The sequence below is a fragment of the Ovis canadensis genome, chromosome 25 (genome assembly GCF_042477335.2).
Source record: "Ovis canadensis isolate MfBH-ARS-UI-01 breed Bighorn chromosome 25, ARS-UI_OviCan_v2, whole genome shotgun sequence".
Lineage (NCBI taxonomy): Eukaryota > Metazoa > Chordata > Mammalia > Artiodactyla > Bovidae > Ovis > Ovis canadensis.
Genome location: NC_091269.1, coordinates 45,548,046 through 45,568,482, shown reverse-complemented (window position 1 = coordinate 45,568,482; position 20,437 = coordinate 45,548,046). Strand labels below are relative to the sequence as shown.

General features: G+C 52.4%; 2 protein-coding genes across 4 annotated transcripts in view; one reads left to right on the top strand and one right to left on the bottom strand.

The window, feature by feature from the left end:
• PSAP (prosaposin) overlaps nt 1-18,924 on the top strand; it is a 32,932-nt gene extending 14,008 nt beyond the window's left edge. Inside the window, exons 2-14 of one of the 2 annotated variants that reach the window (XM_069572002.1) lie at nt 3,724-3,857; nt 5,911-5,985; nt 6,544-6,669; nt 7,595-7,798; nt 8,181-8,324; nt 9,439-9,495; nt 13,608-13,739; nt 15,043-15,138; nt 15,458-15,644; nt 15,730-15,887; nt 16,188-16,268; nt 16,558-16,665; nt 17,881-18,924. In XM_069572002.1, coding sequence (XP_069428103.1) covers nt 3,724-3,857; nt 5,911-5,985; nt 6,544-6,669; nt 7,595-7,798; nt 8,181-8,324; nt 9,439-9,495; nt 13,608-13,739; nt 15,043-15,138; nt 15,458-15,644; nt 15,730-15,887; nt 16,188-16,268; nt 16,558-16,665; nt 17,881-17,916 — 1,538 coding nt within the window. In that variant the 3' untranslated portion in view covers nt 17,917-18,924. The remainder of the gene's footprint in view (nt 1-3,723; nt 3,858-5,910; nt 5,986-6,543; nt 6,670-7,594; nt 7,799-8,180; nt 8,325-9,438; nt 9,496-13,607; nt 13,740-15,042; nt 15,139-15,457; nt 15,645-15,729; nt 15,888-16,187; nt 16,269-16,557; nt 16,666-17,880) is intronic. The other variant, XM_069572003.1, reaches the window with a different exon arrangement.
• Nucleotides 18,925-19,178: 254 nt separating this feature from the next.
• Nucleotides 19,179-20,437, bottom strand: part of CDH23 (cadherin related 23) — a 78,047-nt gene continuing 76,788 nt past the window's right edge. For both annotated transcript variants that reach the window (XM_069572000.1, XM_069572001.1), the window contains one exon: nt 19,179-20,255. In XM_069572000.1, coding sequence (XP_069428101.1) covers nt 19,929-20,255 — 327 coding nt within the window. In that variant the 3' untranslated portion in view covers nt 19,179-19,928. The remainder of the gene's footprint in view (nt 20,256-20,437) is intronic.

Sequence of the window (20,437 nt, the reverse complement as noted above, 5' to 3'; positions counted from 1 at the left end):
GCTGGGGTCCTTCCCAGTGGGCCTGAGGTCTGCTTCTGCCTGGCTCCTGAAAAGAGAAAGCCCGGTGCTTTCCCTTTATAAAGAGCACTGCCCTCCCCCCCCACCCCGCCCCCGCAAACACACACCCCGTCTCTCCTTAGATAGTCTTTGAGGTGCCACTTCATTTTTCAGTTTTGAAGAAGCCGCCCCTGGCTGCCGCAGGCAGTTTGGCATCCTCCTCGCTGCTCCCAGGCCTGCACTACAGTGTCTGTCCCTTCTGCTCTGGGGTCCAGGAGTCTGTCTGTCTTCGCCTTGACATCCCACCCAAGGGCCCTGTGCTTGTCTCGGTGGGGCTAATGATTACATCTTCATTTTAGTTGTCCCATTTCTGTGGAGAAAAACCATGCTTACCGCTAGAGCTGGCTCTGTGCACAGCTGTTGAGAGCCCCTTGAAGGGGTGTGAGGGTTTTGTGTACAAGAGCATTTTCTGGGGAAAGGATCTGTGTCCCAAAGTTGTTCTGACCCAGTGTTTGGTTCCAGGAGACCTGCTCCGGGAATAAGCTCTGAACCTCAGCAGGCAGCTTGCTGGCATCACCAGGCTTGTTTCAGCCTCGTTACCAACCTGAGAAAACGCAGCTGTTTCAGGTCATTTTAGGAAATCCCACCACAGGCCATTTTAATAATATGCTCCTTTGTAAATTTGGCTTTAGGTTGGAGGTAAATGGGGATGTCTAGCTGAGAACTGAATTTCTAGGAGCTGGGACTTCAGTTTTCATTTCTCAGTGTCCATGAAGTCTCTTAGGTGTGGATTGGGTGACCTCTTAGGTCTACCAAATGGGCTACCTTGCATCTTTTTTCTCTGTTTCTGAGGTGCAGGCTTTTTATTACTAACTGTTGGAATTGGGAAATGACCTTGGGTTCTTGGTAGCTTGACCAATATCAGATAAAGGGGGCTACTTTTTTAGTCTAGAATGGCTTGGCCGAAACAAGTAGGAAAGTCTTAAGAGCAGGTGGTTACTGCTTCAGGTTCCTAAGGGAGTAAACAAGTTCCAGAGCATTCCTGCTGCTCGGGCCTGTGATGGTGCATTGTGTCCCTGAAACCTGATAGATAGATTCCGGTCAGTTCCCAGCTGGGACAGTCGGGTGAAAGTTGTCCGGGACTGTGTGTGTGTTGGATGGAGAACGGTGGTCGGGCCCTGTGCAGGCAGTGCTGTTCACTGGCCCTGCTTTTATCTGCTGAGGTCCGTCCTGCTGCTTCCCTGGACCACTGTGTGTTCCTTTGCGCAGAGACTCCTTTTGCAGACTCCTGTTGGTAACTGGCGCTCCCTGTGTGGAGATGGAAGCAGGCCGTGTGTCTTGGTGGGTGCCGTTCAGGAGAACCCCGAGACCGGTGCCTGGGAGGAGCGTGGGAGGTGCTAGTGGTAGCCGCCAGGTCTGGGGGTGTCTCTGTGGCTTACTCACTGCTCGGAGCCCTTACCCTCGCGACCCTGCCCGCTCCGCCCGCCGCACCTGCAGCTGAGGGCCCAGCCCCGCTCGGCTCTGTTAGGGTTCACTGTCTGGGGAGTGCGGGGCTGTTGTGAACCTGGCACGTGTCTTCCCACAGAGACCAAACCAGGCCAGCAGCTTTTGGCATGCAGCCAGTTCTGTTGAGCTCATGAACTGGTTGCAGGTGGTGATGTTTTGCTCTGAAAGGTCAGAGAGGGCTGTAATCTGGCCCACAGATTGGGAATTCGTTCGTTGGTGTCGGCAGGGGCGCACGTCATCTGACTCGAGCTTTCTGGTAATGTGCGACTCCCATCTTGGCATGAATAGTTTGTGGAACTCTAACTAGGCTTGAATGCTAGTAAAGTGTTCGAGCAACGGCATTTCCTTTCTCCTGGAGGGAGGGCACCTGCCACCCTCATTGTGTGTAGCCCATGGTGGGAGGGTGGGTGTGTGAGACAGGTGTCTGTGGAACTTGCCGTGCCCTCCCTTGGGTTACTGGGTGAAGCAGCGTGATGCCTGAGGTGCTGAGTCTGTTTGTTTACTGGCTCTGGGGTTTTCTTCCCAGACCCCCCCCCCAAATGCTTTCTGTCTGCAGTATCAGTTAGCTCAGCCCTCTCATGACATATGCTGGAATTTGAGCCCTGGGCAGTCGTCCACCTACGGGCAGCCTGATATAACCTGTAGTTTCCTAGTGAGGTGTGAATGTGAGAGTTTTCTTGCTGTTTCTCAGTTACAGAATTAAGGAATACCATAGACCTGTTTTAAGAAAAACACACAAGTGCTCTCAGGCACTTTATAAAGTGTTGTTTAAAAATTACACACAACATGCCGTTGGGAATTAAATAATTTTGCCAACCACATTGTTTTATTTTCTGATTTTTGTAAAACCCCAGTATCATATTCTTTTTGAATTTTTTTCTGTTTGACATATGTTATCTTTATAAGTATATTTAGCAGCTGCATATTTTGGTAAGAATATCACTAGTTTCCCCCGATTTTTTGACCATTCGGCTTACATCTGCCTTTTTTTTAATATCGTAAATTTTACTTAATATGTATACTTATGCGTGTCATATTTTACCTGTTAAGTTACTGTATTTCCCGACAGTGTCTTATTAGAAGTGGACATTTGAAGAGGAATTTTTCTCTCCAGTTCTTAAAATACATTAATACATTTTGAGAAGTGCTTACCAGTCACACTGCTGTCAGCCTTATAATAGTGCATTTTCACCACAAATTTGTCACTGGTTTTTGACCAGGTTTTTGTTGCCCCTTAGCTGTTCGGAAACATGGTACCTTCTCGCTTTAACCTGCATTTCTTTGGTCCCAGGTGACCGTCTTTTTTTTTTTGCTAATCCCATTTCCGTGGCTGTGACTTCCACGGATTACTTCCCTTGTTTCCCCATAGACGAAACTCCGCGCGTGCGACTGGCTTCAGGTGGACACACGTGCACTTTGTGGTATCTCAGTGGCTATGCAGTCTTGTTTTTTGCTAGTTGATTTGTTTATATGCAGAAACTCACCCAGTTGATTTATAAAGGGTCTTGTCTACTACAACCACATTCAGTTCAGTCGCTTAATCGTGTCTGACTCTTAATTGTGTCTGACTCTTTGTGACCCCCTGGGCTGCAGCACGCCAGGCTTCCCTGTCCATCACCAACTCCCGGAGCTTGCTCAAACTCATGTCCATTGAGTCGGTGATGCCATCCAACCATCTCATCCTCTGTCGTCCCCTTCTCCTGCCTTCAATCTTTCCCAGCATCAGGGTCTTTTCCAATGAGTCAGTTCTTCGCATCAGGTGGCCAAAAATATCGGCATCAGTCCTTCCGATGATGCAAGAGCCGTTGTTTTATAGGCTATGAATCTTGGTGGTCTCATTACAGTTTTTTAAGCTTTGGCTATTTTTCATTCTGTAGAAGTTTGAATCTTGTTTTTAAACCTGCCAGTCTTTTATTTTTTGATTTTCTTTTTACACTTTGTGGAAGTTTATAAAGATTAAAATGACTGGTCTGTTGCCTGATACTGTCCTAAAAATAGTGGTAGAGGAAAACCGTTATTGAACCAGTGAACCAGATGGGTGGTCCCTCCCCCTGGGGACACAGGTGGCAATGCAGCTCCTTGGCTATGTGACTCGCGCCTCCTGTAGCTGGTGAGGGGCGGCCGAGTGTCCCCACAGAGTGCCAGGGCCCTATCCCGGGGCAGCGAGGGAGGCGGGCCTCGTGGGAGCGGGCCGCATGCTCACGCCGGTTCTGCTTGCAGCTCTCGCCAGCCCCGTCCTGGGCCTGAGGGAATGTACCAGAGGCTCGGCCGTTTGGTGCCAGAATGTGAAGACGGCGGCCGACTGCGGGGCCGTGCAGCACTGCCTGCAGACCGTCTGGAGCAAGCCTACTGTGGTGAGTGTCTTCTGGAACTGCCGCCCTCCACGAGGCGCTCTCTCCTGCTTCCTCTTGTTTGCTCCTCCTGATGACCCTGGGGAGGCAGGACCTGTTTGTGGTGGGGCGCAGATACCCTCAGGGAGGCCCCGCTCCAGTCACCCAGTGTCTTCATGCGCAGACAGGGCGGGCGGCCTCCGCTGTGTGCTCCACTCTGTCCTCTCTGCCCCAGATAAGGTGTGGCTGCTGTTCCCGGGGCTGCACCCATGGGTACAGCTCTGCCCTTGCCACTCACGCAAAGTAGATGCTAAGCTTTTGAAAATCTTTTCCCCTTCTTTTGGTATTTTCTCTCTCTGCCTCTCAAACAGGCACATCATTGATTCAGACCCTAGAGCTTGGTACCTGTCGAGAATTTTATTTCCAGCTATAGCCAACCTGGAAAAGATGCCACTGATTTTTCCTCTGAGCAGTGGTAAATATATAGCACATTAATGTGGGAAAACTCTTGAGATGTGACAGACCTCAAGTGCGCACTCCACGCAGTCTGAACCTTCTTGGGAGACGCCCAAGCTCTGCTGGCTGAGTCAGCCGACTCCGGGAAGTGCTTCCACCCATGGTACAAGCCGCGTTTGACTGTGTGGAGCTTGAAGTCTTAAAACTTGTCAGTGGCTCCTAGTACTTCACATAGAGAAGAACTAATTAAATAAGACTGCTCTTTAAGTTTCTGAATTCACTCTTGACCTGCCGTCTGTGGCCAGAATTTCAGATTTGTTTCTCATTTGCTTCTGGTCTTGTTTTTAATACTGCTTCCTCTTTTGAAGGTCAGTGTGTCATGGGGGGAGCTTTTTAGATATCTCTCTCTCGACAGGACAGTCTTGTGGACACCTGAACCTCGCGGGCACTCATTCGGGATGCCCGAGTGGCCCCATGCATGGGATTAGCGTGATTAGGCCCGAAGGTTCAAGGCGGTTTCTCTAAGTGCAGCTGGATTCACAGGTGTTCCTTTATCTCACCTGTGTCAGTTGAGACATGTCAGTTCCTTCTTCATGGGTCGAGAATCCGTTAACATACAGAAGGGAACACGGCACAAACTTTGAGGACTGGCTAGACTTTCCATGGTCCTGGGCCACGGAGGGATGCCAGGTTTTCCGTCTCTGAGCTCTGCAGTGGTGACACGTGGCCCCTACTGGCGTGCAGCACGGCCCAGGAGGTGGAAAGCAGGTGAAGGACTGGCAGTGGCGCCGGTGTGAGTGTGCAGAGGGTCTGGCTGGGCCTGTTTCCCTGCCTTCCCCTCCTTTCTCTGCATCACAGTACCAATTTTCTCTGACTTTTGCTACTCTGATTTCCAGTTGGGTTTTAAAAATAGTTGTCTACTTAGGCTTCCCTTGTGGTTCAGCTGGTGAAAGAATCCGCCTGCAATGCAGGAGACCAGTGCAGGAGACTGGGTTCAATCCCTGGGTTGGGAAGATCCCCTGGAGAAGGGAAAGGCTACCCACTCTAGTATTCTGGCCTGAAGAATTCCAGGGGCTGTATAGTCCATGCAGTCACAAAGCGTCGGACACGACTGAGTGACTTTCACTTCACTTAGCCAGGTCTTAGTTGCAGCAAGCAGGATCTTCAGTGGACGCGTGCAAACTCTTGGTTGTGGCATGTGGGATGTGGTGCCCTGACCAGGGGTCAAACCCAGGCCCCCCTGCATTGGGAGCATGGAGTCTGAGCCACTGGACCACCGGGGAAGTGCCTCCAGCTGGTAGATTTCGAGCCTCAGTTTCCTCACAGACCTGCTGTGAGCAGGTATATGAAATGTGGCTGGCTCCAGGTGCACTGAGCGAGGTGCCGAGGGGTGGGGGGCACTCTGTACTTCCTGCAGGAGCACGGAGTAGTGATCGGCCACACTGATCCTCCCCTGCGGTGTCCAATGCTTCTCACCTAGGTTGGGGACTGGCCCGTGCCGGTGTGTCAGAGGTGGCCCTGGCTAGATGGAATGAGAAAGAAGGCCGCGGTGATTTTCACCCGTGAGCGATGTGAGTTTTGTCCTACAAATACGGATCTCTCTTGTGTTCTTTCCTCTTAGAAATCCCTTCCCTGCGACATATGCAAAGATGTCATCACTGCAGCTGGTAACCTGTTGAAAGACAACGCCACCGAGGTGAGCCGCCACCAGCGTGTGTGACCGTGTGTGAGTGGCGGCTGTGTGGCCGTGCATCGGGTCCTCACAGAGCTGTGATTCTGGGGTCCAACTAGGAATGGTCCAGGCCCAGGTGGGAAATAATTGTCCCATGGGCCACAGACTGTTTCTGTCACGTAATCCCCCCACCCCGGTCCTTTAGAAATGTAAGAACCTTTCTTAGCCGCAGGCTGTACAAAAACAAGCTGTGTGTGGTAGTTTGCTGACTCCTGAGCTCAGCATTAAATGCCCACGGTTGACAGGGATTTTGTATCACATGCTGTTAACCTTTAGGTTCATTTTTGGTGATTTCTGCTCAGAGTTCCCTGTGCCTGTGAGACTGCAGGTCCAAACATCTCTATTTTGAATAGTGCTTGCATCTGCTTTCTGCCTCGTTGTTCTAACGGAGCCACGGCTCCTCACTGGCCCTCTCCCATGTCCTTTTCCCTGAGGGCCGCTGGAGCTGGAGGCCTCTTGCGTTCAGTCTGTTGGTGGAGAAGAAGTCCATTCTGGTCTGACTCTTGCCTCTGTCCTCTCTAGCAAGAGATCCTCGTGTACTTGGAGAGGACCTGTGACTGGCTCCCTAAGCCGAACATGTCTGCCTCCTGCAAGGAGATCGTCGACTCATACCTCCCAGTCATCCTGGACATGATTAAAGGACAGATGGTACATGATGGAGAAGAGCCTCTTTTTTTAGGGCACCTCTGGAGCCAGGGGAAGTTCCCGATCAGATTATAATGACCACGATGGAGAGTTCATTGATAGATTGGGATTTTGTCAACAGATCTTTTCTACAGTTGTAACATCCAGAATGGCTTTGGCACAGCAGGCCGCTCAGCTTGTAATGTTCAGGGGTTGGGGTGGGGGGAGTATAGGAAATATGGGAACTCATAGAATTATTGAGGGAATCTAAACTGGTGTAGCAGTTACAGGTGTTGATTTGATAACTTACGTCAGCCATAAGGATGCTCGACTTTCAGTTAAGTATCTGTTATGCATAAACCAGACGTCATAGGTTGGGTTTTCAGCAAGGAACAAGGAGCCAAGTTTGTGAATTTGGAAAGACTAAAAACCTCTAGTGGGGCAGGGGTGTCCTGGGCGGGGGTCACCACAAGACCTCGGGCCATGTTCCAGCATTGCCAGTGCAGTGGGGAGCCCGGGGAGGGGTTCATGGGCGAAGCGGCAGGATCCCTGTTCAGAGGGGTTGGTCTGGGTCCCACCAGTGGGGAGCTGCAAGAGGGGAAGCTGGCAGGACGGTCAGGTATGAGATGGGAGGCGGGTAGGGGAGGCGGAGAGCTGCACATTGTCTTAGAAGATAAACGGACTAGGCTTGCTGGCGGATGAGACTGCAGGCAACGGAAGAGTTAGTCATGCCTTCCAGGTTTGTGGCCTGTGCCTCTGGGAGGATGGTGGTAGAACCATTTGTTAAAATGGAGCTGCGGAGGGTTGAGTGGTTTAGTTTGAGGTGCCTGTGAGCTGGGCACGGGCACGTGAGTCAAGCCAGGAGATAAGGAAAGGGATAATTCTGAGGCTCCAGGTGGCCTGTTTGCTTCTGGGGCAAGGGTTTCCATTTGGGCCTCTTTCCCCCCAGAGCCATCCCGGGGAGGTATGCTCCGCTCTCAACCTCTGCGAGTCTCTTCAGAAGCACCTGGCGGAGCTGAATCACCAGAAACAGCTCGAGTCCAATCAGATCCCAGAGCTGGATATGGCGGAGGTGGTGGCTCCCTTCATGGCCAACATTCCCCTCCTCCTGTACCCTCAGGACGGCTCCCACAGCAAGCCCCAGCCCAAGAAGGTGAGGCGACGGGCCAGGCTGCCCAAGGCCCTGTTTGGGGGTGGGGTGGAACCAGAGCTGAGACACAGAAGGGGCAGTGTGTACAGTTCTGAAACTGGGGCCTCATTCCTCCACCTGACTCCACAGTCACACCAGCCACCTTTCAAATGGTTGAGCCACGGAGATTCTGAAGAACTGGGATGTTTCACCCGCCCCCTTTCCTGTTAAGTTTCACTGTAATAAATGCCCATGTGATTTTAAACTTCAGTCTCTTTAGCACCTATAAAAGCACATCAGGAACTGTTCAGGGACTCACTGCTGGTACTATAGTATGAGCATGTAGGAGTCTGAATACCCTGAGCTGTTCGAGGAGGGTGTATAGCCTAACCACCCGTCTGTCTAGGCTAACGGGAACGTCTGCCAAGACTGCATTCAGATGGTAACCGACGTCCAGGAAGCTCTGAGGACCAACTCCACCTTTGTCGAGGCCTTGGTGGACCACGCCAAGGAGGAATGTGACCGCCTGGGGCCCGGCATGTCTGACATGGTGAGCCTTGCCTCCTGCATCGCAGGATGTTCTGGGCCAGGGAGCTGGGCTCTGGAGACAGGAGTGGGGCAGCCAGGAGAGCTCACTTCCGGGGTACCACTTCAGGTTCCACCTAAGGGCCCCGAGGAAGAGAGTTTTCTTCTTTTCTCTCAGTTGCCACGTGTGTGAGGAACAAGAATAGAACCACGTAGAACCCTGGTTTGAAAGGTTGGGCTGTTGTATGTTCATAATTTTAACTGCTGTCCCTGCCACCAGCAGGGCGGTTCCCTGGGGGAAGCTCAGGCCCCTGGCTGGCAGGAGGCTCGCCCGGCACCCCTTCTTTAACTCTGGAGGATGTTGGTCCTGTGGACTCAGAAATTCTGTTAGCTCCACGAAGGTTTTATTTCTTGGACCCTGCTCACATTAACCACACTCAGGAGATTGACATCTAAAACCAAATGCTGTTTAATGCCCGGCAACTGGGAAACTAAACCTCTGTTAGACCTGGGCTCCCGGGTCTGGGTTCTAAAAGCACCTTTCTAGGTGGAGCTCTGGAAGCCAGAGGTCCCTTTCTGTCCACTAAAACCTGGGACTCTCTTAGCCTCATTGAAGAGTCTTTGTGTATTTGCTATGTCAGTTGGCTTCCCCAGGCTAACCTCTCTGAGGGCTGTTATATCACCCTCCGTTTTCACACTTATAGACACTTCACAGTCATGACCAGAGGGTCTGCAAGAAATACCTAGATATTTATGAAAATCATTATAACTTAACTGGATTATACTAGATTTAAACTTTATAATCCTAAGAATGTGTTAAATAAATTTGGGAAGTAATCTCAAATTGATCGTGTATCTCACACTTAGCCTGAATTGCCCCTGAGTAGTTGCTGTGTGACCTTGGGGAAAGCAAGGGCCATAAAAGGAGATTGGAGGACCTCATCTCTAAGGGCCTTTGGAAAACATTTTCAAAACACTGTGGCATTTTTTGTCTTATTGAGGCTGCCCAGAACAGACATTGATAGGATTCTGCTCTTGGAAAGTTGCCTTGATATTTGCATATTGACACTGTCGGAAAGGCTGGGGTGTTGGTGTATTGCTGTAGCAGTTTCACTAAACGTCTGTTCCTGTCTCCCCAGTGCAAGAACTACATCAACCAGTATTCGGAAATCGCTGTCCAAATGGTGATGCATATGGTAGGTGCTGGGGGAAGCTCCTTGTTGGTGTTCCTCTTTGTCTCAGGTGGTGATTTCTAGGATTTTGAAAATTGTGCAGTTTATTTTCCCTTTTTTACCTTTGAGTACTGAATTAAACCGAAAGGAGCCCTCTTTGAGCACCTGCAGTTGAGTACCGCCCCTCGCGTTCCCCGGGCTGGAGAAAGGCGGAAGCAGCCTGACCCTCAGGAGTGCCACGATGGCTTCCTGGCAGTTTGTCTGCCTCTGTGTCGTGAGCCGGCCATGAGATTTCTGGTATCTCGCTTTCATTCTGGGACCCATGGGAATAGTCTGCTCTGTAGCTCGGCCAGCCTGAGGATTGCTCTGTTGTAGCCTGAGTTCTCAGCGAGGAGAATCCGCCTCCCATGGTTGGTCCTCACTCTGCAGCAGTGTTGGCTGTGGCTGCTGCTTGAGCCAGTAACCGCTGCCCTTGCTTCTGATACATCCACGTGGTTGGGGCTGGTCCTCCACTATTAGAGGCAGAAAACATCCATTGCGTGGAGGGAAGCCAGCTAGCTCCATGCAGGGAATGGTACAGAGCAGGGTGGTCTGAAGGCCTCCTCACACAGGGAAGATGCCCTGGCCTCCTAGGATCTGATCTGTAGCGGGTGAGGGGTGGGTTGTATTCAATACCGCATTTCTCTCTGTCATGCTAACTTCCTAACTGCGTTGAGATTGGCCTACAGTTCTCAAGTTTGTTTTCTAACCAGGGATCAGAAAGCTATGGCCCAGTAGTTTTATTAGAATATAGTAATGCCCATATTTGCACTAAAATAGTAGGGTTGAGCAGTTAAGAACTTAGGGCCTGTAAAGCCTAAGTGAGTTACTTTCTGGTCTGATCTGACCACTCAGGGATTCCATCAGGCACAAAAGAATTTTTGTGGAAATATTACTCACACCCTGCCTTGTTGTAAAAATAGTTTAAAGGCAAAAGGCTTTTGCACACAAAGACGTGCTGCTAAAGCCGGAAAAAATAAGCCTTTGATGTGACGTCTAGTTAAGTGCTTCGTCATAGCTAACAATATTTTTATTATTTTTAAAACTCATGCTACATAGACATACTTGGAAATAGGGATAATTACCCATATTTTTGCATTTTTGTCTAAACTTGTCTTGGTCGTTAGATATTCTGCATGTACAATTGTTAAACGGCTGCATAATATTCCATTGTATAGATAAAATTCCTTATGGCTGGTGTTGAGATTATTTTCAGGTTTGCTCTTAGGATAAAAAGTATGATGAACATAGAGAGCCAAAGAGATAGACATGCTCATCCCTGTTTTTTTTCCCTCAAGATAGGTAAATGGTAAGTGAGACTGGAAATGCTGAATAAAGGGCAAGGCTCTTGGTTCACAGGTTTGCCTCAAAGATGCCACAGGTTTAGTTTTAGACCACTGCAGTACAGTGAATCATATCACAATAGAGTGAGTCAAACGAATAATTTTGGCTTTCAAAAAAATGTCATTTGAAATTTAATATGAAAGTTAGGTTTGTACCATACTCTGAAGTAAGAAACAATGTATATACCTTAAATAAAAATACTTTATTGCTAAAAAATACTATCATTGAAGCCTTTGGTGAGTCATAGTAGTAACATTAAAGATTATTGATCACACAGATCACCTTGACTAACTAGTAAGATAAAAAAGTTGAAATGCTGCAGGAATTACCAAAATATGACACAGACATGCAGTGAGCAGGTGTAACAGGGGGGTCAGTAGACTTGCTTGAAGCGGGGTTGCCCCAAACCTTCAATTTGTGTGATCTGTGAAGCTCAACAAACTGAGGCATGCCTGCATTGTCAGACCAGCCTTCTAGGCTGGCATTTGGCTGCCTGGGGGCAGTCTGCCCTGAGACCTGGGCCAGGGCTCTGTGACCTCTCTGGGTGTATTTGATGTTCTAAGACGGTGCTCTTATTTGAGCAGCCCTATGTCTTGTTCCCAGCTGCGAGGGCCTTGCAGGTGAGGTGGGCTTGGCTTCTGAGCGAGAAGAGCCCTTCATAACTGGTGCTTTCCGGGGACTTGCTGCTCAGGGTTCTGATTTGGTGTCAGGGACAAGGGGACGGTGCACAGACAGGCTGGACAGTGTGGTCTGACTCGAAGGGAGAGCAGCTTTCAGGCCCCCATGTGCAGGCAGTAGTAGGAGCAAGATAGGTTGTTGAGAAGATGCCTGAAAGGGCATTTCCCCTAAACTGCTGGTGACAGACGTTTTTACACCTAGTTAACTGCTTGATTATTGTTTTAATTTTTTCTTAACTGTTGTGTCCTTTCCTTTCTCTTATTTTCATCTCCGATTTCCTGTTTGTTTTTTGTTCAACAGCAGGATCAGGTATGTGATGGGAATTTGCTTGTAGTAGTGGTTTGCTGCTGCTTGTAGTTATTTCGCTCATCTTTTTTTGTATGGCGTAATTAGCTCTGACAGATACAAGGGATGATTGTGACAGGTAGGCTCCCTCTCTCTGTTAATAAATCGGCTTGCAGGGGGAGAGTCTCCATCTCTCCTGTGTGATTCAGCACTGGAGGGGTCAGGGGTTTCGTTTCCCCTGCAGGGGGACCAGAAAATGAAGCCTGCAGAGCCTTATGCCCTGGTCAGATGAGGGAGTAGCCGGCCACGTGCAGGCCACCCGTGGGTGGGGAACCGTGGCTGGCCTCTGGCCCCTGCTTTCTGCAGTGCAGGCCTGACTCCAGTGGGACACCTTGTTTCTGTCAGGCCTCGGGGGAGCATTGCATGTCACAGTCGTGTTTTTCATCAGCCCGGAAATGCTTCTGCTGCATGAGTGAGTCATTTGCAAATAGTGAGCAGACTGTTCCCCTGTCTGTCGGATCCAGAGAATTGGAAACAATCTCTTGATTATAGCTTCTGCCTCTCCGGGTGATGGGGTCCTTTGGGTTCTGGAGCCCCATGAGATAGCTTGAGAGCAAGGCCACTGGTGGCAAAACCTGGGGACCGAGCCCCCCGACTGGACTTACTGAACCAGTGCCCTTTCAGGGTTGTACTGAGCACTGCCCTCATCTAGTTCCAGAATTCCAAGATTTTCAAAGGTATTGTGAAGTCTAATAGGAGAACACCTTGGTTGAAATAGCTGAATTTTCACCTAGACCTCCTTGAGGAGTTAGTATAGCAAAACTGGTCAGAGACAAAGCAGCCACACCTCCTGATCTTGGTCTTTTTTCTAAAAAGCTTGCTCTGTCTCCAGCCCTTTTCTGATTTTTTTTCCCCCCATTCTTAAAGCCTGTCAGAGATAGGATACCATGAGCCATGGCAGTGGGCTCGCTGTCTCCCATTAACAGGGCTTGTTTCTGTAATCCTCTTCTCGCTGCTTTATGGTTTGGTGGTGGGAGGAAGACGCCATCAGGCTAGAGCAAGGTGCTGAGCGCATGTGTTTACAAAGTATACCCAGCACGTATACTTTACTTGCTCCTGGCCACCTTCATAGGGAAATGGTTAAGGTGTTGTCCAAACTCTAGTTCTCTGTGGTTTGGTGACTGGAGGGGAAGGGGATCAATCTGTGCATCTTCTGACTTGAACAGCTTCATCACTTGGGGAGACTGGACTTTGGTGTGTGCTGTGTGTGTGCCATTATGAACAGACTGATTTTATAAAAAGTCAGTGTTTCCCCTTAATGCATCATTTTTAACGGTCCTGCCACTGAAAGATCTGGTATGGTTTTATTTGTAACACTTGGGGCTTTGTTAAGTCATGGGCATGCTGGTTCTTCCTCCAAAAAGAACATATAGCTTACGTCCTCCTGAGAGCGTGCCAGCTCAGTGGGAAAACAGGTTCTAGAAGAGACCAGGTGGCCTTGGAGAGGATTCGCTTGCCAGTGAAATGTGCCAGAGGTCGTGCTTCCCTGGGTGCTCCCTGGCTGGAGCGACATTGGTTGCTGATCTCCCTCTAAAGCTTTGCATGGCCTCCTTGGTACATCTGTATCTGCACAAGCCCCTTAGATTTAATATGAGTCTTTGTCTGACCAAGCTTTGACACTGGGTCTATGATGTTCCTCTGGTACCCTGACCTTTGTGTGTAAAGCGTGGAACAGTGTGTGTGGGGAACGCGTGCCTGCTTCTTAACAGCTGCTTCTGTGCTCTTTTCAGCAACCCAAGGAGATCTGTGTGCTGGTCGGCTTCTGTGACGAGGTGAAGGAGATGCCCATGAAGACCCTGGTCCCTGCTGAGGTGGTCTCGGAGAACGTCATCCCTGCCCTAGAGCTGGTGGAGCCCATCAAGGTACCTGGTGCCACTGGTTTATGGTGCCCGGCCACCCCACGTGGTCACGCCCAGCACGGCACACACGCCTGTGGTTCCCTGCTCGGTTTCTAAGGTTACTTGAGTTTGAGACCATTAGTTCACAGCATTCCCCTAAACTCATGCAGCACCCTCATTGCCATATGTTTCTTTCCACCAGGGAGTTACACTCCCTGGTGCTCATGGGATCAAGTCTGCGTTTTTAACACACCATTCGAGGCCACTTTGCAGGCCTGGCTCCAGCCAGACCTTTCTGATGTGCTTTCTGTGGCCGCTCCCACATCCTTCCCCACGCTGTAGCTGGGGTCCCAGCTCTATGTTCCCAGAACACTCTCGGGGTCGGTGCAGGAGCTTCTCTGGGTGTTGCTGCTTCTGTTGTGTTATTTCCTTAGCATCCTCCACTTGGTGAAGATCTCCTTCCTTCCATAACTGACTTCTGTTCAGCCCTTCTTATGGGCGAGGCAGTGTTTTAGAGATTGAGGCCTACAGTAGTCCGTCAGCAGTGAACAGAATCATCCTTGTGTTCAAGGAGCACCCAGGCGTGTGTGCACACGGTGTGTCTCACCACACGGCACGTGTGTGCACTTCTTGTTCTGGAACTTTCCGCGTCAGTGTCGCTTGACCGTTGGTGGTCTTGTCTCCTCCTGCAAGCTTCTCAGCATACGTATGCCCTGCGTGGACCACCCACGGGTGAGGCGTCTGACTGCCCTTCCGCCTCCATGGTTACGCTGGCCACATTTCAGGTGCTCAGTAGACACACATGGCCAGTGGCTGCTGCACTGGATGGTACAACTAGAGAAGGTTGTCGTAGAAAGGTCTGTTCAACACTGTTTTATCAAAGATCGGCTCTAGAAAAGCAATCTCAGGTGCTGAGACTTGAAAGTCAAGAGACGATCTCAGATGGGTTTAAAATAGTAAAATAGTGGATCCTCTGTTCCTACTGCCTCGTTCATCTCCCCAGAATGAATGCTGAATGATGAGGTGACTGGAACCAAACAGATGTTGAATGGACAGCGCTCTAGGGTTGGGGGACAGTTCCTGCTTCTCTTCCTAGTTTTGGGCGGGAGGTGGAGCATGAGGGAAAGGGCCGGGTTTCCCACTGTACAGGAACAGCAGGGCCCAGGGCTCAGACATGAGGAGGAAGCCACACCCTGTTTGGAAAGCAGCAGAAAGTGGCTTCTGGGCGACGCTAGCCCGTCCTGGGCGCGGCCCCCTTTTAGAGGAGCAGGACCAGGGGTGAGGTGAGGCTCTGGGTGGCAGTGTTCTTCTCCTGCCCTTTTAACAGAAGGACCCAGCCCCCGCAAAGGCTGACATTTACTGCGAGGTGTGCGAGTATGTGGTGAAGGAGGTGGTCAAGCTGATTGACAACAACAGGACTGAGGTACGTGGATCTGGGGCGTCTGCCGTGGCAGAGGGACAGCTTCTCCTGGCCCTGGAGCCAGAACGGCCTCGTGGGAGGGCCCGTGGGCTTGGCCCTGGCGGGTGAGGGGCACCAGCCGGGAGGTCGGAACACCCACTCCCCACCAGCAGGTCCCTCTGGGCTAGGGCTGGAGGCGGCACCTCCCTGCTCTGAGCTCTGACCTTCGAGGGAGAAAACAGCACTTTGCTTGTTGGCAGGTTTCCTGGTCCCATCAGCATTTTGAGTCTCTTCACCCCCATACAGCCTCCCATCTTTTCACTGAGCCTCTCTCGTGTTTCAGGAAGAGATAATTCACGCTTTGGACAAAGTGTGCTCGAAGCTGCCCACGTCCTTAGCTGAGCAGTGCCAGGAGGTGGTGGACACCTACGGCAGTGCCATCTTGTCGATCCTACTGCAGGAGGCGAGCCCTGAGCTGGTGTGCAGCATGCTGCACCTCTGCTCCAGCCAGGGGCTGCCGGCCGCGACGGGTGAGCCCTGGGGCGGGTGGGGCTGGCCAGCCCTCCTGGGTGAGGCGGGGCCTCGCCAGCTCTGAGCCTGGGCTCTCTCGTGTAGTCCGCGTGATGCCGAGGAAGGACGGTGGCTTCTGCGAGGTGTGCAAGAAGCTCGTGGGCTATTTGGACCGCAACCTGGAGAAGAACAGCACCAAGGAGCAGATCCTGGCTGCCCTCGAGAAAGGCTGCAGCTTCCTGCCGGACCAGTACCGGAAGCAGGTACGCCGTGGGCTGCTTTCAGCCCAAACGTCAGCACCTGCTGGGCGCTCACTGACTGTACCTCTGGGTGAAGTTGTGCCATTTCTGCCTCTGGCATGGAGTCCACTGAGGTTTTCTTAAAGGTGCTCTGTTGGCTCCAGTGGAGCCACCGGGAGGAAAATGAGCAGGTGTGGGTCGGTAGTTCACCTGGGCAGGGAGGCTGGCAGGGCCAGGAGTTGTGGCAGAAGAGCCTGTTGAGCGCCCCTCGCCTGCCCGCGCTCTGCTTACACTCACCCAGACCCACTGCCGTTTCCCTAACAGTGTGACCAGTTTGTGACGGAGTATGAGCCGGTGCTGATAGAAATCCTGGTGGAGGTGATGGACCCTTCCTTCGTGTGCTTGGTAAGTCGTGTGCTAGGCTGGTAGTTTCCTGGGCAGTGCCACCTGGCAGGGGAGTGCTGTGTGGACCCTGGAAGGGTTCCTCTCAGATCTGGGGCTGGAGGCAGAGTCTGGGGACAGTATGTGAGAGAACCAGGCTTCCAGGTCCCACCACTTTACCGAGCAGCCTTGCCTTTTTGGGAAAGTGCTTATTAGAGCTCTGATTCTAGTTGCTCCTAGCAGCTGATCATCTCAGTTTTGAAAAGGATTAGCTGAGCAGACCTAATACTTTCTGCTCCTCTTGACCATATAGAAGATTGGAGCCTGCCCAGCAGCCCGCAAGCCGCTTTTGGGAACTGAGAAGTGTGTCTGGGGCCCGAGCTACTGGTGCCAGGACATGGAGTCGGCAGCCCTGTGCAACGTGAGTGACTGCTCTGTGGGCGCGCCTGCCAGGCCCGTGCCTGCGCTCCGGCGGAGCGTGTGGCGCCGAGGAGAGGGAGGCTCTGCTCTAGCAGGCGCCTCGGCGCTCAGCTCTCTACTTTGTCTTTGGGGTTAGGATGGGGGCACAGTAAGGCTTACGTGCGGTCACCAGCAAAGGAGGGCTCCCTGCGTGCTCGTCTCTGAGGAGCGATGGGTGGCGGGGGATGGTCTCCAGTGCTCTTTGCTTCTGCTTTCTTGCTTTTGCCTTCGGTTCCCTTGTGACAGGGTCGGGTTCATAGGAAGTCGGTCACCCGAGGGATTGCACAAGGCCTGCTGGATTCTTGCACAAGGCCTCGTGTCCCTTGGCTCCCTCTTGCCCTGACTGGAGCCTGGCCTGGTTCTTCACCAGGGCCTGGCAGAGCTCTTCTCGACCCACCCTGGGCGCTGGCTCCCAGCTGGGCAGCCACTCCTGGGTGACTCGGGCTGCTTTCCTGGGTGGGGACGTGTGTCTCAACTTCTGTTACCTGGTGTTTCTTTGCACAACTTTCTCTTCCTCATGGGGATTCTTTCAGTGAGCCAGTGTTGGGGGCGTTGCATCACCTTGGACCACGGCAGGGAGCGTGTGAGGCCCCCCCACCTCAAGCCCCTTGCCCCAGTACCCTGCCTTGGCAGCAGTCAGCGGTGGAGTAGGATCCCCTGCTCTCCTGGGTACCTGGGCCAATTCTGAGCTGGTGTGAGCGCTGACTGTTGGCTGAGTTTTGCCTTGGAGCCCTCTGTGCAGTCAGAGGGAGGAGTCCTGGCCCTACCTGCAGGGGCGCTGTTCACCCAGTGTTCTGGACTCTTGCCTTATGAGTCTTAGAACCCCACCACATACTATGCCTGGGTTTAAGGGAGATAATGACCTGGGTTTTCAGCATGTGGTGCCCTCCGGCTGATCTGGGCCAGGGTATCGGGTCCCCTTTCTAGGTGGAAGTCGGTCTTGAGTCTGTCCCTGTGTGCGGTTATGCAGAGGAGAGGGGCCTCTGGCTGGGGGTGTGAGCCGAAGCCTCCGGACAGAGGTGGTCCGTCCTCCTAGCTGGGCTTTGGGTGCTGAGGCCTCTGCCTACTCTAATGAAGAAGTAGAGTCACCATCCCCTTTTGCGGGCCTGCTGGGTGCTAAGGGGCTGCGGGTGGAGTGTGTCAGCTGCAGACTAAACTGTCCCCTCTCTCCTGTCAGGCCGTTGAGCACTGCAAGCGTCACGTGTGGAACTAGAGGCACGTTCCATCCTGGAGAAGCTGCAGCGTCTTTCCCTGCTCATGTCTGGGGAAACGAACACAGATCTGTTGACTTTGTTATAGAAATAGGACCCCTCTCCCTGAGTCCCTCTCTTCTCTCCCTCGTTGTGGCATTGCTGTCGGTGGCATGCTGACGTCGCTGCTTCAGTGTCCCTTTCTCTCTGCTAGACAGATGCCGACATACACTGGAGGTCTTCTGAGTCTGTCCCTGCGTGCAGTTATGCGGAAGAGGGGGGGACTCTGGCTGGGGGCGTGAGCTGGAGCCTCCGGACAGAGGTGGTCCGTCCTCCTAGCTGGGCTTTGGGTGCTGAGGCCTCTGCCTACTCTAATGAAGAAGTAGAGTCACCATCCCCGTTTGCAGGCCTGCTGACTGCAAAACAAAGGCAGTTTTATATGACAGATGAGCGACTCTGAATAATGAGGCTTTTTAAACAATGCGGTTCTCACTGTAATAGAGCTGGTGGGGCGGGGCTCGCTATCGCTGGGTCAACCTTCAGTTCGGCTTTTTTGTCTTTGCTGATGGATGTGGTGTTTGGAGTTCTCTGATTCTGGGTGGGAGGGGAAAAAACCAGTTCACCTGAATGTACCCTGCTAGCTCTTTGTGGAGGTCCTGTGGGCCTGCTTGTGTGCGTGTGTGCCCCCTGGTGACGCCTTCTGCCTGCTCTTGTGTCCACCCTGCTCTGGGCAGGACAGCCCCTCCCCTGCGACCCCCATCTTGTAGATGTTCTTTTTGACCTGTCAATAAATGTGGATGACAAGCTCCTAAGCCTCTGGCTTCCAGGTAGAAAAGGTCTGCTGGGTGTGCCGTCCCGGGGCCTCGGCTGCCGCCCTGCCTTCTTCTCTCCCGTTTGGCTGCATCTTCTGTTCCACTTCCGGTTGCCAGGAGAGAGCAAGACATGCGGTTGCTATTAAATGAACTTAATGATTTTTTGGTTTGTTTTGCACTAAAATTTCTGTGATTTAACAATAAAGTCTGTCAACCAGAGCCTGAGTGTGTGTGATACCTCAGCCAGAAGAGTTTGCCTTCTGAAGGGCTCCTGAGGCTCTGAACCTGTAAGTGCCCAGCAGTCCTCAGGCCCCGTTTGGCCACAGGAATGAAGTCCCATCTCTGGTTCTCCATGGCAGCCAGTGGTCAGGGAGTGCCCCCGAAGACGGGTCCAGCTCTGGCCCGTGCTCACCCCCACCGCCCCCCTGCCCCAGCCCAGTCCCGCGGGTAAGTTTACCAGAGCAACATGCCGGTTCCTTGTGAGTTGCTTTTCTTTTTAAAATTCAGACCATTCCAGAGACGTTCAGTGCGTACCAATTGAACAAAACCAAGGGTAAAATATTGAGGGAATAACTTAGTTTAAAAGGGGGATACACACGAACATTCTACATTCAGAACCCAAGGGAGCATCAGTCATTTTCTCTTTATGAGCCAGGGACGTTTGGGAAGCCAGTGAAATGGAGAGAGTGCTGTTTGCTGGCGTTGACTGTGTCCGTGTAGGGAGACAGGGAGGACTCCCTGCCCCCACCTGCATGTCCAGTCAGGGCTGTGGCAGAAATGTGCTGGGACTGAACTGGAGTCCAAGAGTCGAGGCCGGGCAGGGCATGCCTGCGCTGGGCTCCTGTGCAGTGGGGCTAGGGTTGGGGGGACAGGGCTGGGGGGGGAGAGGGGAGAGGGCCGGCTTGGCCTCTTTCAGCTCAGCCTAGGCCAAGTTGGATCAGACTCCTGGGCTCTTGGTGACCCTCCTTATCTCATCCTTAGATGCTTACCATTTGTTTGGTTTTCTTAAAAAAATAACATTTTATGAAGGTAGAGATCAGATGCCGCATGAGCGTCTGGCAGAAGTGGAATCCGAGCAGCTGAGGCAGGCCCTGCTGCTGGGCCAGCCCAAGGCTGTGTGCCCATAGCTGCCCCCAGAGGGGCCTGCACCCTGGAGGTCCTGCCCCTGCTCTGGCCCTGGGGGGCGCTGCGCTGCTCATACCAGGTGGGCTCCCTGCATCTAGTCAGAGCTCCGTGATCTCCAGGGGGCTCTCCATGATCACGTCGCGAAGCTTGTGCAGGGGTGTGGATTTGGCGGACTCTGTGCGGGCGTTGCGCTCGAAGGCGCTGGCCTCAGCTGTCGTCAGCGTCTCCAGGGAGCGGCCCAGGCCCTTCTGGTCATCCTCGGGCAGGCTGTTGAGGTCAGTGGCCAGCAGCGTGCCCGTGCTCCCGTGCATCACATGGATCCCGTCTGGCCCTCTGAGCTCGGTAGGCGGCTTGTGGCAGAAACGCAGGCTGCCCTGGCCAGGGCTGCGCTCCCCTGGCTCCTCTTCCAGCTCGGTCTGGATCAGCTGCAAGAGGCGGGACCCCCACATGCTCAGGGCCTGCCCGTGTGCAGGTCGATGGCCCCAGAGTCCTACCTGCTACGGGCTTGTTTTCTCCCTACCGCACACAAGGAACCCTGGGGCTTGAGTCACGGAAGCCTGCGCAGCCTATGACCATGTTGCTCAAACGGTACAAAGGAGAACCATAG